The sequence below is a fragment of the Thermobia domestica genome, chromosome 18, assembly GCF_964235325.1.
Source record: "Thermobia domestica chromosome 18, izTheDome1.hap1.1, whole genome shotgun sequence".
NCBI classification, from domain to species: domain Eukaryota; kingdom Metazoa; phylum Arthropoda; class Insecta; order Zygentoma; family Lepismatidae; genus Thermobia; species Thermobia domestica.
This window is the reverse complement of record NC_137471.1, coordinates 56,358,314-56,373,456: the sequence shown is the minus strand read 5'-3', so window position 1 is coordinate 56,373,456 and position 15,143 is coordinate 56,358,314. Positions and strand designations below refer to the sequence as shown.

At 33.6% G+C, this 15,143-nt stretch overlaps 1 protein-coding gene and 1 long non-coding RNA gene across 5 annotated transcripts in view; one reads left to right on the top strand and one right to left on the bottom strand.

The window, feature by feature from the left end:
* Positions 1-7,024, top strand: part of mgl (low-density lipoprotein receptor-related protein megalin) — a 298,877-nt gene extending 291,853 nt beyond the window's left edge. The window contains exons 52-54 of the mRNA XM_081747000.1: positions 677-932; positions 3,067-3,184; positions 4,928-7,024. Coding sequence (XP_081603126.1) covers positions 677-932; positions 3,067-3,184; positions 4,928-5,251 — 698 coding nt within the window. The 3' untranslated portion in view covers positions 5,252-7,024. The remainder of the gene's footprint in view (positions 1-676; positions 933-3,066; positions 3,185-4,927) is intronic.
* LOC145676115 (uncharacterized) overlaps positions 1-15,143 on the bottom strand; it is a 357,332-nt gene that overhangs the window by 43,671 nt on the left and 298,518 nt on the right. For all 4 annotated transcript variants that reach the window (XR_014129290.1, XR_014129294.1, XR_014129292.1 and 1 more), the window contains one exon: positions 10,927-10,950. This is a non-coding gene — a long non-coding RNA (uncharacterized LOC145676115). The remainder of the gene's footprint in view (positions 1-10,926; positions 10,951-15,143) is intronic.

Genomic DNA, 15,143 nt, shown 5'->3' with positions numbered 1-15,143 from the left:
ATTAACGATAGTCTTTGCGTTCTATTTAGGATTGAAACAGCTTTGAAATATATAAAAATTTTGGACGCACAAATCATATCTTCTTGACATATTTCTATCTTCTGAATGATTAATTATGCTTAAATTTATACAAGTATACTCAAAAATGTAAGTTAAGAGCAAACTCTGAACAATTTACACTTTTGTTACTTTTCTTCGCTTATTATGTTTTTTATATATATGTAAGCTATGTTAGTGTATAGCCTAAACCTTAGATACGAAATTTTGAACAAGAAAAGGAAAACCCGTTTTGTGCGACTATCGGCTATAACGACCGTAAATTTGCGGTTCCTTTGGAGCCGTTATAACCGGATACGATCGTACATATATATATTATCGTAAATGATTATTTGAAGGAAATAACCATGCGAAGAATTGTAGCCATAAAATTCGGAGATCCGACTATCAGAAATAAAATACGAGAAAGATATTCTCAAATACATGAGCCACGAAACTTGACAATTCTAATTTGTTTCGTCAGCTTAATGTGCTCAGTATTTCTTTTCTGTTTCATCTTTTACAGAACGTCTTCATATGTAGTATAAATCTTTGTATTGTTATAGTCTGATTTTCATTACTTAGTTTTAATTAAAGCTGAAACTCAATTATTTAAAATAAAATTTCTCTTTTTTAACAGCATCCGAGAGAGCAAGACCATTACCTCATGTGTGCTTGTGTCAAAATGGCGGACTATGCAAGGAAGGAATTGATGGGAATATTTCCTGTGAGTGTCCAGAAGATTATTACGGAACGGTTTGTGACAATTACGTTCAACGTACACGAGTTCCTGGAAGCGGGACAAATGCTGCCGCTGTTGTGGTACCAATTGTTGTGATACTTCTAGTACTGGCGGGAGCAGCAGCTGTTTATTTCTTCTTAAGGAAAAGGCCATTGTAAGTTTTCCATTTCTATTTAAGTAAATCTTGTACAAAGAATTAACTTTTTCCTTCTATATAAAGTTTAAATTACACTGAGAAAAGTCGTTTCTTGATATATTGCTGGATTTAATTATTTTCTATTTATTTATTCATTTGTTTGTTTTTGTTAAATTTATTATTCACTTTTTTTTTTTTTTTTTTTTTTTTTTAGTTTTTCCGGTTGTTTCAGTACAGATCGTTTTTACTTCAGTATATGTACGAAGCTAGTAGTAGATATATACTAAAGTAAAATTAATCCATAGTCATATTACAGAATGGCCTAACATCTTATAATCATTCTGATGTCATACTTGTATTCGTTTATTCCTTCTGGATTCTTCATTTGATCTTTTAGTAATTAACATAATTTTCATTGAATTTTCTCGAATCTTTTGTTACATATTTTATAAAGTTTGGAGGCATTTAAATGTTTATTTCTCTTCTATAAACCGCTCTACACGCGGTTTATTTTTATTGTTTTCCAATATAAATTTCTTAATTGTGAAACTGAAGTAATATTTTTTTTTAAAAAAAGGAAAAGAATTAAAAAATGTTCATTCTTTACTTTAATAGCTATTCTATGGTTTAAATAGTTTATGTGGAAATTGCTTAGTTCAAAATCTTTTGTTGTCACGAATTCTGTCGAGGAATTTGAAGCTTAAAATATATAAAACGATAATGATGCCTGTTGTGCTGTATGGTTGCGAAACATGGTCGCTTACTCTGAGGGAAGAACGTAGGTTGAAAATATTTGAGAACAAGATCCTGAGACGAATATTTGGACCCAAGAGGAACGGGAATAAGGAATGGCAGAAACTTCATAACGAGGAACTACATAATTTATACGGTTTACCAAACATTGTTAGGGTCATCCAACCTAGGAGGCTTAGGTGGGCAGGTCATGTAGCCAGAATGGGAAGAAAGTAGGAATGCCTTCAGTGTCTTAACTGGAAGTCCAATAAGAAAACGACCATTAGGTGCAGATGGGAGGATAATATTAAGATGGATCTCGCAGAAATAGGAGTATAAAGTAGAAACTGGATCCAGTTGGCTAAGGATAGAAGAGGGCTTTTGTGAACGCGGCATTGAACCTCCGGGTTCCATAGGCCATAGAGTTAGTTAGTTAAAGTGGAAGTTGCTAGTGATACCAAAAAGTAGTAGTTACATAATCATAAGAAACATAACTACACTAAGACCTAAATAGTCTTCTGTCTTTTGCAAAATTTCAAAAAGTGAAGTTATCCACATTTATAACTAGCGGTTGGTATGTAGGTAAAGCAGTAGTATCATCCCAAAACAGTGATAGGTGAAAAAGTGATATTCAATAAACATATGGTGGCATGGTAACTCTACCGGTAACAAAAAAATGTTATAACTACGTAAATCTTTAGCATTAGGAATAGGAATTAAGATTTCAGGGCTTTCGGCATCTATAACCGTGTTAGCCCGTCATAGATATGAGGGATGACGTCACTTGGCGATCATTTGTCCAGAGAATTGGAAAGGAAGAAAGGATTGAAGAAGGAAGGAAGCGGCCTGAGACTATTGTATTAGGTATCATCCCGGCATTTGCCTCGCCTGAATGAGAAAACCCTCACTCAGGATTGCTGACCTGAAAAAGCTGTTACATTTTTCGACCGAGTGTCCCCACTGGGAATCGAACCCGGGACCGTTCACACCAAACGTGAGAGCGTTAACGACTACGTAGATCTTTCAACAATACCGGTTGGGATACTAGCGTTGTTTATTATTATTATTATTATTATTATTATTATTATTATTATTATTATTATTATTAAGTAGACTAGTGTTGGGAAATCATATATTTTATGTTTTGGTTTAACCTGACAAGTAGTTGGTAAGTTATTGTTGCTGCAGCATTTTTTACAGAGCCATTTTCTTCCATTGGACAATTTGGCCAACATGGGCTCAATCATCTTTGCTAGTAAAGTAGTACTCACTCAAATAAGAAGGACATATGCTTCAATCGAAAGTCCCGTGAGAGTTCGTACTGTATTGCTCCACGAATTTAAATCACTATTCACTGTCATTTGTTATAAGTTTCTTCTAGACTAAAGGACATACTTATAATATATTTTTATTTTTTCAGTGGAAAAGGCACTGGATTGGGAGGATTAACTAACTCTCAAAGTGTGTCCTTCAGGCAGGGTACAAATGTTGAATTTGGATCTCCAGCCTTCACAACAAATGGACCACAAGGAAGAGGCGTAAGTAGAAAAGCTTATTTTCACTTTTCAATTCTCATATTAAGCTGTTAATTTAGTTTGATGTTCACTCAGGTCAAATATTCACGTGATATTCAAGAGATGTTCCAGTAATTTAAGTTATCTCCGGGATATTGGGAAATTATGTGATTTTTTCGTAAATAATTCAAGTATGAATGTAGTGTTGATTCAGTTCTAACAAGCTAAAAGAGGCATTTGAAATTCTCAAAGATTTTCATATAAATGTTAATGAATTATTGAGCTGCCTCATGACTAGTAGATTTTTACATAAACAATATGGGATAAATAATTTATTTATTGATTTTTACATAAACTTTAATTTATTATTGAGCTCTCGCATGCCTAAATCTCTACATAAACTTTATTTTATTATTGAGATCTCTCATGACTAGAGTTTTACATAAACGTTAATCTGTTATTGAACTCTTTCATTACTAAATGACTGGATACCTACATAAACAATAATTTATTATTGAGCTCTCTTAAGACTAAATCTAGAAATAAATAAATAAATAATGTATTGATTGATTTTTAAATAAACTTTAATTTATTATTGAGCTCTCGCATGACTAAATCTCTATTTGAGCTTTATTTTATTATTGAGATCTCTCATGACTAATTTTTATATAAACGTTAATTTATTATTGCACTATCTCATGATTAATGACTGGATTTCTTCATAATTAATCTATTATTGAGCTCTCATGACTTAATGACTAGATTCGTACATAAATGATTATGTTGAACTCTCTTAAGACTAAATTACTAGATTTTTACATAAAGTTATATATTATTGAGCTCTCATGGCTAAGTCTCTACATAAGCGTAAATTTATTATTGAGCTCTCTCACGACTAAATGACCATAGTTCTACATAAACGATAAGTTATTATGGAGGTCTCTCATAACTAAATCACTAGATTTCTATATAAGCATTGATTAATTATTAAACTGTCTTATGATTAAATGACTAGATTTTCGCCTTTGGAGTTTGGTCATAATTCCTGGTGAGAGTAATGTGGTTTGCACTCCACGTCTCTACAGCCTCGATTCTTAAATGAGACACTAAACTCCATGCAAACTGAAGTTATTATTCTCTCTCCAGTGTTACTTGAAAATAGTATGTGAATACACTATACAGACTGAGCCATATATCATTTTTACAAATATTCATTTGAAATTAATTATATTACTTTCCAACTACGAAACTATGAATTTATGATAAAATTAGGTTAGGTTACCTAAATCAAATGTTCAAAATGTCCTCCATCATTTTCAGTGCACATATATCTTTTAAACACTCAAGAACATATTATTTCACTAATATTGTTAGGAGATTATTTATCCAGTCCAGAAATAATATGCTCTAAATCTGTACTATCCCAATCATATTTTGGCAATTATGATCATGTAATCACTACTTTTGAAGTATTAATACGTTCATCCTTTGATAACCATCTATTTTGTAAACTTACTTAATTACAAATGTAACAAGGTTTAAAACACTTCTTGCAATGTAATTAAGAGCCACTCAGAAGCAAACCATAACGTCTTGTTAACATTTATCAGCTATTCCTACTTTAGTCAAGTGAGAACGAAATAACTGCTAATGCCAAGCGAATTAGGTTCATGTTATGTATAGATACATACATATACATAGTACTAGAATAACATACCGTACTAATTAGTAGAAAATATTTAATTTGTATGAACTTTTCCATTGCAGGAACCGATGGACGTAGAATATAACATGGGCGAAATGAGCGCAAAGAATAGAGACTTCAGCAACCCTATGTATGATGCTATTGGCAATATGGAGGCAGCTACAAATGACGGCTCGTCCACCAGAGGAATTTATGAAGTGCCAGCAGATGTGACAAAGAAAGGAGCGGAAGTACCTGAACCCGCGTCCGCTGTGCTAGCGCCATCAAGTGTTATACAAAGATCCTCTCCACAAATTCAAATTAGGCATAAAGAACTTGATCCTTCCACTATCGATACAGGAAAAGACACTCAAAAACTCGTCGAAGAGGACAAGTCAGAATGCTGAGTAACGTTTATTTGAGGTGTAGGAGTAATAAAAAGGGATTCAAATTTATTGAATCGTCATATCAATGGTGCATGCGTTATTGAATGAAATCTATGATCAATCAATCAAGAAAATATTGAGACACGTGTGCAAAAAGCATGAAAATGTGTGTGTGTGTCCATAAAGACGAAAGAAAACAAAATATTAAAAAAAAAGAAAAAAGATTTTGCTACGATAGTCCCAGTTATATTCACCTCAAAGGTGAAAAATGCGGTTATTTTTTTGTTTCTCTGTCAAAATGATAGTTGTTTTCGCCGCTTATCGCAAGAAACAGGGATTGTAAAAAAAAGATAAACCTTTGAGATTCACCGTTATCTAAAATAACTATCTCTCAGGCTCTTTTTTTTTTAAAAAAAATAGTAAAAAAAATGGAACAAAACAACTGGGAGAGTTTATTGTGGTGTTAAGACTGAAGTGGATAGTGCTATAGCTGTGAGCTTCCAATAAATTAAATTTCGACGAAATTTGAAAACTCTATAGAAGATTTATGTAAAGACTCAGGACAAAATGTACAGAGGACGTTTCGACTAGGATATTTTTTTCCTAAATGCTAACATGAGGGCAAATAAATTGGATTTTGCCCTTAACATTCCTTTTAAAGACGTTCACCATTTTATACTGATTAGTGTGTGGCGGTAAAGCTACATGAAGACAAAATATTGGAAGTTATTTTTGTATTCTAGTGTGTAATATTTGTTATATGGTGAATGTTTGGTAAGGTCTTAACTACAGGGATGCAGAATAAATTTTATCGTTCCCTTGTACATATATATATATAAAATATGTAAAAAAATAAATAAAAAATACCTTTCCTATGAAAAAAACTTCTAACTTTGCATAAAAAATGAGTTCTCCAAACTGTTAAAGCACAGTTAATAAATATTATATATATATATATTTAATAAAAAAGAGAGTCTATAATATTCTAAAGATTTTTTATCTGTTCACGTGATGGCAATAATCGTTTTTTTTCTTGTTTTGTTTTTGAAGATGTTATTATACTGTTATGTACATTCTGCATACCTGAATTTTTCATTTTATTGTTGAGTTACGTGTTGAGAAAAAAACAAGTTACGCCGCAAATTATGTAAGAAATATTTTGGCCTGAAAGAAACATTCCTTTTTATGTTTTCGTTTATATTTTTTTCTAAACAAAAAATATATATGTATAATATATATATATTTTCTATTTGTTAATGTACTTAAAAAAGCCAGAAAAAGAAATAGCTAGCTAGAAAAAAAAATTGTTACATTTCTTCCTTTTCAGTATTGTCATATAACAATGTGTGTATGCGTGTGTGAGTTAAATATCAAAATAAAGCCGTCCATATTTTCATTGTAATCCATTTGAAAATATTCTCCAAGTATAGATCATTGATATTAAAAAAAGAATAAAATGGAAAAGAATAATGTACAGTAATTTTTTGGGGCTGGTCCAAAGAACGTGGTAATTGAAAGGGGTTTTAGTTAGGACCTCTTTTATTTTTGTTCTGTATTGTTAATAATAATAATACTAATGTGTATTGGAATTTTTTTCGTAAAAAAAAAATCTACTGAGAAATTTTCTTGTATGATTGATTGATTGTATAATGTAAAAGAAATTGTTGATTTTTGTCTCGGTGTTAAAAGTAGAGGTCTAACTAAAACCCGAATGAACCACATGTAAGGATTCTGTACAGGTTGACATTTGTATTAGGGAGAAAAAAAAAGTAAAGTTTTACATAAAAACAGGAAGGGGAGTTTTTCTTTCTACCTGCGAGATTTATAGTTCTATCATTTTTAGCAAAGGTATATATATATATTTTAATTTAAAATAGAGAAACTGACAACTTCCTCAACTTTAACAGGATTTATTCTCACAGTCGTTATGTAGGACAATTTAAAATTTCGGCCTGAAGTATAAAGATCTTCCGAAGACGTTTCACATTTATTTAGTTTAGTTTATCTTAAGATGTTGAACAGTCGAAAATAATTCACATTTATTTAGTTTAGTTTAGCTTAAAATGTTGAACAGTCGAAGATGATTCACATTTATTTAGTTTAATTTAGCTTAAAATGTTGAACAGTCGAAGATGATTCACATTTACTTAGTTTAATTTAGCTTAAAATGTTGAACGGTCGAAGGTGATTCACATTTATTTAGTTTAGTTTATCTTGAGATGTTGAACATTCGAAGATCAATTCACATTTGTGTAGTTCAATTTAGTTTTAAGACGCCAACACTCTAGCACCATTGGAATGCCGTGAGATTAGCGAAGCCAAGCAGGGCAGTGTGTGGTCAAAGGATAGATGGGTGATTATTCGTACTCACCCGATAGTGTTGGCATTGTGGCATCCACTCCGTGTTGTGAGGATAATTAGGGAGCTGCTCAGAGGCGGATCTAGAAAGTAAAAAGGGGGGGCAGCCAAATCCCAGACTGATACGTGTATCCTGAATTTACTATACACTTTCAGAAGTATATAAATAATAGCTTAAATTATTTTTGACACTCAAAAACTGGGGGACCTATCCCCCCCCCGGCCCAGATCCGCCACTGGGGCTGCTTGAAAGAAAGTAGCGAACTCCGGTATAGAAAGTTAGCAATGACAACGAGAGAGCCGATTTACTGACCATACCTCACTCCAAAGACACGAGTGTAACAAGTGAGCTAATAGGCCCTGATCTCTTAACAACTGTTCTACCAGGAGTTTATGATGTTCAACAAGCGAAGATTAACATTTGTATGGTTGAGTTTAGTTTAAGATATTGACTAGTTGAAGAAGATTCATATTTGTGTAGTGTAGTTTAGTTTAAGATATTTAACAACCAGAGTAGATTCTCATTTGTTGAGTTGAAGATATCTTACAGAAAAAAAATAACTTTATATAGTTTAGCTTATTTTAAAATATTGAACAGCAGATGATGATTTACAATTGATTAGTTTAGTTGATCATTATCATAATTCTTCCTTTGCATAACTGACAATTGTCCTTGTTCATCGGATTTGTCATAATACAAAGCTGCATATGAGATTTAGATCATGAATTGAGTCTTCTGTTTATACACTTGGAAAATTCATTAATCATATAAATCCATACTTATTATTATTGTTTCCAGGTTTATCATTATTTGTTAAGTTATCCCGTTCTATTGCGTCTGTTCCGGTGTTGCATGGCGTTTTGTGGAACAATCAAAGAAAGTACGGCCATTTGATTAGCTATTTTAGTAATATTATAAGGATTATTAACTTGTTGAGGGGGGGGGGGTTATGGACTAAAAATAATTGGGATGATTGATGTGGTAAACCGAAATTTGACTGAGGAGGAGGCGGAAGAGCCCCTCGGCGGTGCAGAAGATATAGATTACGAAAACTTAAAGGTAAATTTGAAATAACTTGGAATGCTTGCACAGAAGAAATAGATTGGCGAGGTTGTACAGGAATGGCCATAGTATTACTAATGTCGTTAAGGGTTTGTGAGGGATTTCGGGAAAGTTAACTATAAAAAGAATATATGGCTTGTGAGAACTTCATATAATCTCATTTTCTCATTAGATCTTGCGCAAGTTCTAAAGAATGCAGATGAGACTCTAGGGCCTGGACTGTTTAGAATGTTTTCAGGGCAATTTTCTGTAAACAATAGCACTGGAATCCCAACAACAAGAAGTGAATGTTTTTGTTCCTTTGTTGCCTTGCCTCAGACACAAGTTGACAAATCATTTTTTTTAAATTTTTTTTTTTTAAAGCATCTATCGGCTTATTCTCCCGTTGCTGAATCTGGAATAACTCAAGTTTGGCCTTGTATATTGGAAGATTTGGTATACTTAATGAAATTAATTTTTGCTGTAGTTGTTTTGCTGAAGTCGTCCAATATATTTTGATTTTGATATTTTAATTTGCGTACTAAATCTAAACCTACATTCTTCTTTTCGGCGATTGTAACGTAGCCACGTGATCAAATAGTATGAAAAAGAGGTTGGGGTCCACATATATGCGACCAGAATATCTTAAGTGCGGCATATTAAACGAAACTTGGGTCCTGATTCTGTCATATTTTCTCTATTTTCACCCTGCCAAGTATTCTTCCCGTTCTTGTTAAAGTCATAAAAATTTAGCTGTTAAATAAATTAATTTTACTAACCTAATTAACAAAGGGGAAAAAAATTAAAAGAAAGATGTAACTGACAAATTTCTCAAGTCCGATTTTAGTTACTAAAAAAAGTGTCCCATTAGATTCCTGCCCAATAGCACTCAATCACGTCCTGATTAAAACCGACGCAATCACCATGTAATATTTGGTAAAACAAACGGTACACGTGTGTTTTATCCTTCATCTTTTATTACGAACTATATACTGTAAGTACTTCTATACAGTTTATGATACAAAAGATCACTAATAGTGATATACCTCTAAGTTTCTCAAGTACAAGGAAACTTCCTGCCCGTTGCAGCACGGAGATTGAGATTGAGTATGATCCTGCCCGTAGTAACTGGGTTTTAGGATTCCTCCTGCCCATTGCAGCACAGACGAAGGGTGGGGCTACCTCTTGCCGGTTGTAGCACAGAAATAAAGTTAAGAATCTCTTGACCGTTACTGCACGTAGAGTAAGGAGTACCTCTTGCCTGTTGCAGCACAGAGGTTAGGTTAGAAAAGTCTCTTCTGCACGCTGGAGCACGGAGAGAAAGGAGTATCTTCTGCTCTTGCAGCTAAAGATATTAAGTGAGGAATGACCATATGAAAATTTATGTCTTCTGCTTTGGAATATCCGCTTATATAGTCGGTCTTCGGAGGCGGAGATTCTGGAGGTTTCTCGAAGGAGCCCTCTTTGTGTTTCGTCAATTGATGATGATATCATCGTCTGATTGCTGGGAATGCTATTAAAGCACGTAGCTTTGTATGTCAATATGAGGTACGTGACGTTCACTGTCAGTATGAGAGGATATTGCAATATAGTTTAAGATATTGAACAGTCAAAGATTAACATTTCTGTAGTTTAAAATTTTAAACACCCGAAGAAGACTCACATCTCTGTAGTTAAAGATATTGAACAGTGGACGGAGATTCACATTTGTGTAGTTTAGTTGATGATCCTGAACAGCCGAAGATTCACATATTTATAGGTTACTTTAAGATATTCAACAGCCAGTGTTCACATTTGCGTAGTTTGTAGTTCATATTGAGCAGTTGAAGATTCACATTTTTACAGTTTAATTTAAGATATTGAACAGCCGAAGATTTACATTTGTGTAGTTTAGTTTATGATATTGAACAGCCGAAGAAGATTCGCATTTGTGTAGTTCAATATATTGAATAGCCGAAGAAGGTTTACATTTATGTAGCTAAAGATACTGAACAATATAAGAAGATTCACATTTTTATACTTTACTTCAAGATATCGAACAGCCAGGATTCACATTTGTGTAGTTTAAGACATTGAACAGCCGAATACGGTTTACATTTGTGTAGTTTAGTTTAAGATCTGAATAGCAGAAAATAATTCATATTTGCATAGTTAAACACATTTTACAGAGTACAGGCATATACAGACACACACACACACACACACACACACATATATATATATATATATATATATATATATATATATATATATATATAAAGTTTTTCATAAATATAAGAATCATAATGCTACTTACACGAGTTTGATGCCTTAAGCCGTCCTGAAAATAGGAAAAGTTATGCATCAATAGATCATTTGTAGCATTTAATTGTTAACGTGATGCGGTAGTGTAACATTGAAATATTGCATTCAATTAGAAAAGGCTGCATAGTGTTGATTTAATTACCAAGGTAGAAACAAAGCTTAATCGGAAATATTACGTAATAGAATTCTTCACCACTAAAGAAATATAGTACCGTACTTAATTGAATCTTAAGAATACTGAGTACTATTGACTGTTGAGAACCTATCACAAATGGTAAGAACTCCGATCATCGCGTATTTTGTTATTAGATACTTTTGTTTTCCTAAAATTGTTTATCTTTTCACTCAATTTACATTGTTGCAACAGTGCTAACGTCAATTATGACTTTATAGAAATTGGAAACAAGTGGCTTCTCTTTACATCATTTAGTTGATAGGACCATATTTAGCATTTCTGCCACCCCTTAGTGTCAATAAATACCAGTGTAGAAAATTTTAAACAGTGAAATGAATAGGCAATATCATCATAAGGAAAACACAATATTAATACAAGATTTGTTTATATTATTATTTATTTATATTTTTGTTTGATTGTTTGCAGTTTACACAACTTACCTGTTAAAAATAACAGTCTTATCAACGAACTTAAATAAAATTTGAACAAGTATTTTCAAAAGATTAATTACATTACTTCAAAAGTTGGAAAATGAATAAAATGAAAGCTCTGAGTTTTACGTCCCACGGTTATGCCGGTTAGGTTGAAGGAGACGGTGATGATGAGAAATGAATGAAATGGTGGAATGAAGAAAGTGAGAGGAAACGGGAGAACCCCGAGGAAACCCACGCACATGGTGTTTGTCCACCACAAAGTTCACTTGGCGGGGGCTGGGATCGAACTCGGGACCCCAAGCACCAGAGGTGAACGCACTACCACTGTGCCACCGCGGCCCCTACTTGTGGGTCTGGCCATATTAACCCTATTACGAGTTGAGTTGTCAATTTGAAGATCATTTCGAAACACTATACCTGATGCCAGCGAAAAGTGTAGAACCCAAGCAAAATTTGAAATGGCGGTACTGATACAAATATATTAAAGACTTGTGGTGGCGTAGTCGGGGTAGGGCGTCCGCTTACCACTTGGACTGCCTGGGTGTGACCTTAGTGGGTCCGGAAATTGCTTCCACGGACTACTTCTGTTCGCATACGGTTCAGTGATGCACGAAACCTCTATAAAATTGGTACCTGCAGATACTTATCTGATAAAGGTAGCCGAAGCATGTTGACTTAATTACCTCATGTATTTGCCGAAAGTATTCTTAGCGAACTTTGTAACTTGTTAGCAAAAATTCTCTCTCACGTACAGAGATAAATTTTCAGGCGCTGGAGTACCATTATATCTCCTTCAATAATTTGAACTCCAGGTTACGGAAAATATTACTCATCTTTACTTAAATGTCAGATTAATACCAATGAGATTATGATTACAAGTAATTTCAACATCGCAAATTGTGTAACATAATGACATCTTTATGCTGAAGATTTAAGAAGCAAGTCGCACTTTGTATCTCGTTTAAGGGTAAAATATTAGTACTTCAAAATATTAGTTACGCTTTACTTATTTTTCATTTTTTATTACTATTTTCGCAATCAAAAATATTTGGAATAATTTTAAACATTCTTTGTATCGTATCCTATTATCTGTTTTGCATTTCTTGTGCAAAGTTTATGTATTTATATGTATTTTTATTTACTTACTTTTTTTTTTTTTTTTTTTTTTTTTTTTTAACTAAAGTAGACACTATTCATTCTGAAAGAGTCTAGATGGTAGAACAGCACTTCAAAAAGAAACAATTCAATTCAATTTTTTCCCTCGCTTGCTTGCTGTTCTGTCTAGTTTGTGCCATATGAACTATGAATCACTTTAGAGTTGTGTTTTGATCTGCTGCAAAGTTCTTGTATACTCCGAATTGTCGAGAACGACGCTGGCTGTGTAATTCAATAACTTAAGGTATTGCTGTTTAAATTTACCACATTTATATATATCTATATCTATCTATCTATATATATATATTAGGGTGGTCCAATTTGCGAATTTAATTGCGCATAGTTGCTAATATTGTTCCTTTCCTACAAGTATATTTCACTGCAAAAAAATCAACTCAATTGGATAATATTTAGGGGTCGCTCAAGCGACACGAAGTTGTGCCATAGGATGCATATAATTATGTCGTATACGAGACATATTGGAGGTTTAAAAATTCAATCCTTATAAAGTAAATTGTACTTTTTCCCTTACAAAATGAATTATTTATTATTATTACTAAACTTGCAAATAGCTATTACCAAAATTACCATTTATTGATTTCAAGATAAGTGAGATATCTCTAAACATGCAGTTGCTGTTCATTTTAAACAGAAAAAAATAAGGTCATTAACGAAGTTGGTAATTTTTCAAAGTGCTCTTTCGAGCGTCTGAAACATGCTTTCTGTGGTCCTCAACAACCTGAATTAGGCTCTGCATTTCACTTTCTTTCTTTGTGATTGACTCATTAAAACTGGACATAAGGGCCACTGAACGTTCAGCAGCATCGTTGACAACCTTAAGTGACTCGACGATTTGTTTCTCCTTTTGGAATTTGTCCGAGTTACTCCAGTGCTCGGGATCACATTGGAACATGAAATTGATGTCAACTCGAAGAGAACGTAGGGCGCAAAGAGAGGCTGAATTGATCAAATCGTGAAGATTCTTTGTTTCTAAGCCGTGGCAGTCTGAGAGTTTTATGCCTCTTGAACTCCAATTTTCTTCACAAGCCTTAAGACGATTTATAATATTCCGCTTGTCCTCGAAAGATAACTTTTCAGAGAACAGTGAGAGTGGAACTAACTCTGCTTCAAGATATCACAAGTGAGTCTGAAACTTGTTCATTGGAGATTCAGACGCAGATTTATTCACTATGGCGTATTGTTTGATCTGCTTGAACAGAAGTAAGTCGTTGACGGGGGCATCACATGTCTTGGAACACGAAATCCATGCTTTCACGTATATGAAGACTTGCAAATAAACACACTTCTCGCAAATATTTTTCCATCTCTGACTGTAAGCTTTAACATTTCGCGGAAAATTTATATCTTGAAGCAGCATTTTACCTTTCCTATCCAACGAGCCATATGGTAAGCACCTGGTGACTTGAAACGGTACTCCCTTGGAAATTCACCAAGTATCAACAGGCAAAGCTCTATCATTTCTTTATAGTCATCATGGGGAACATAGTTATTATCTTCCTTATGTACAAGACAATTTTGTAGAAACATAACTTCATTTTTCAGTGTTCGTTCACATGGCATGGACAGGCGTTCGTCTTCCAGAGCCTTAAAATTACAATGCTTAAGGTTTGGTCAAAACTCTTGAAAACGTTGAAACAGTGGAATATTTAAACCTCTAGTATGTTCTCCAAAATTGTGGAAGGTGCATAATTAATTAGGTGAAATTTATCCGTATTTTAGATGATACCAATCATAAATATAACTCCGTTTCTCTTCCAGTCGTGTTCTTATATGTCTTATATTTATGCCTACACTAGAAACGCCATTTCAGGCACGTAGCCAAGGGCGGGAAAGGGGGGTATGGACCCCCCTTCGAAACCAAAAAATGGAAAAATTAAGGAAGGATTAAACAAAAAGAAACGAGAAAAAGAATAATCAGCGTTAAAAATGAAAAGGTACAGCAAGCGTTTGGTTACTCTTTCTTATGAGCAGCTTTGTGTGGACGAAACGGGGGGTGTAAGTTAAAAATGGATATTGTTGTAACGGGGTTATTTCATGTCACGGACCCCTTCTCCCCCTATTACGAAATCCTGGCCACTTTAAATGTTGTTTTTGGATGAAATTCACAAGCATTGCACAAAACAACGAAAAGGTCCATCACCGCTTAAATGCGAGTATGTTCAATATTTCAAATAACAGGTATGGAGCATAATTGAAGGCTTCGAGGGGCCTCTAAATATTTTTTTTACTGCGATGAAATTTTTCATTCAGTATATTTAGACCACATGGATCAAAATTGGCAACTATGCGTTTAGATCAGAAATCTTTTTTTCTTTACCATTTTATGCTGGACCACCCTAATATATACAGGGGTTGGACAAAAAAATCTAAAACGTTTGCAAAAGTGTGAAAATCATACCTAGTGTGGTGTGGGGTCTCCTTTTG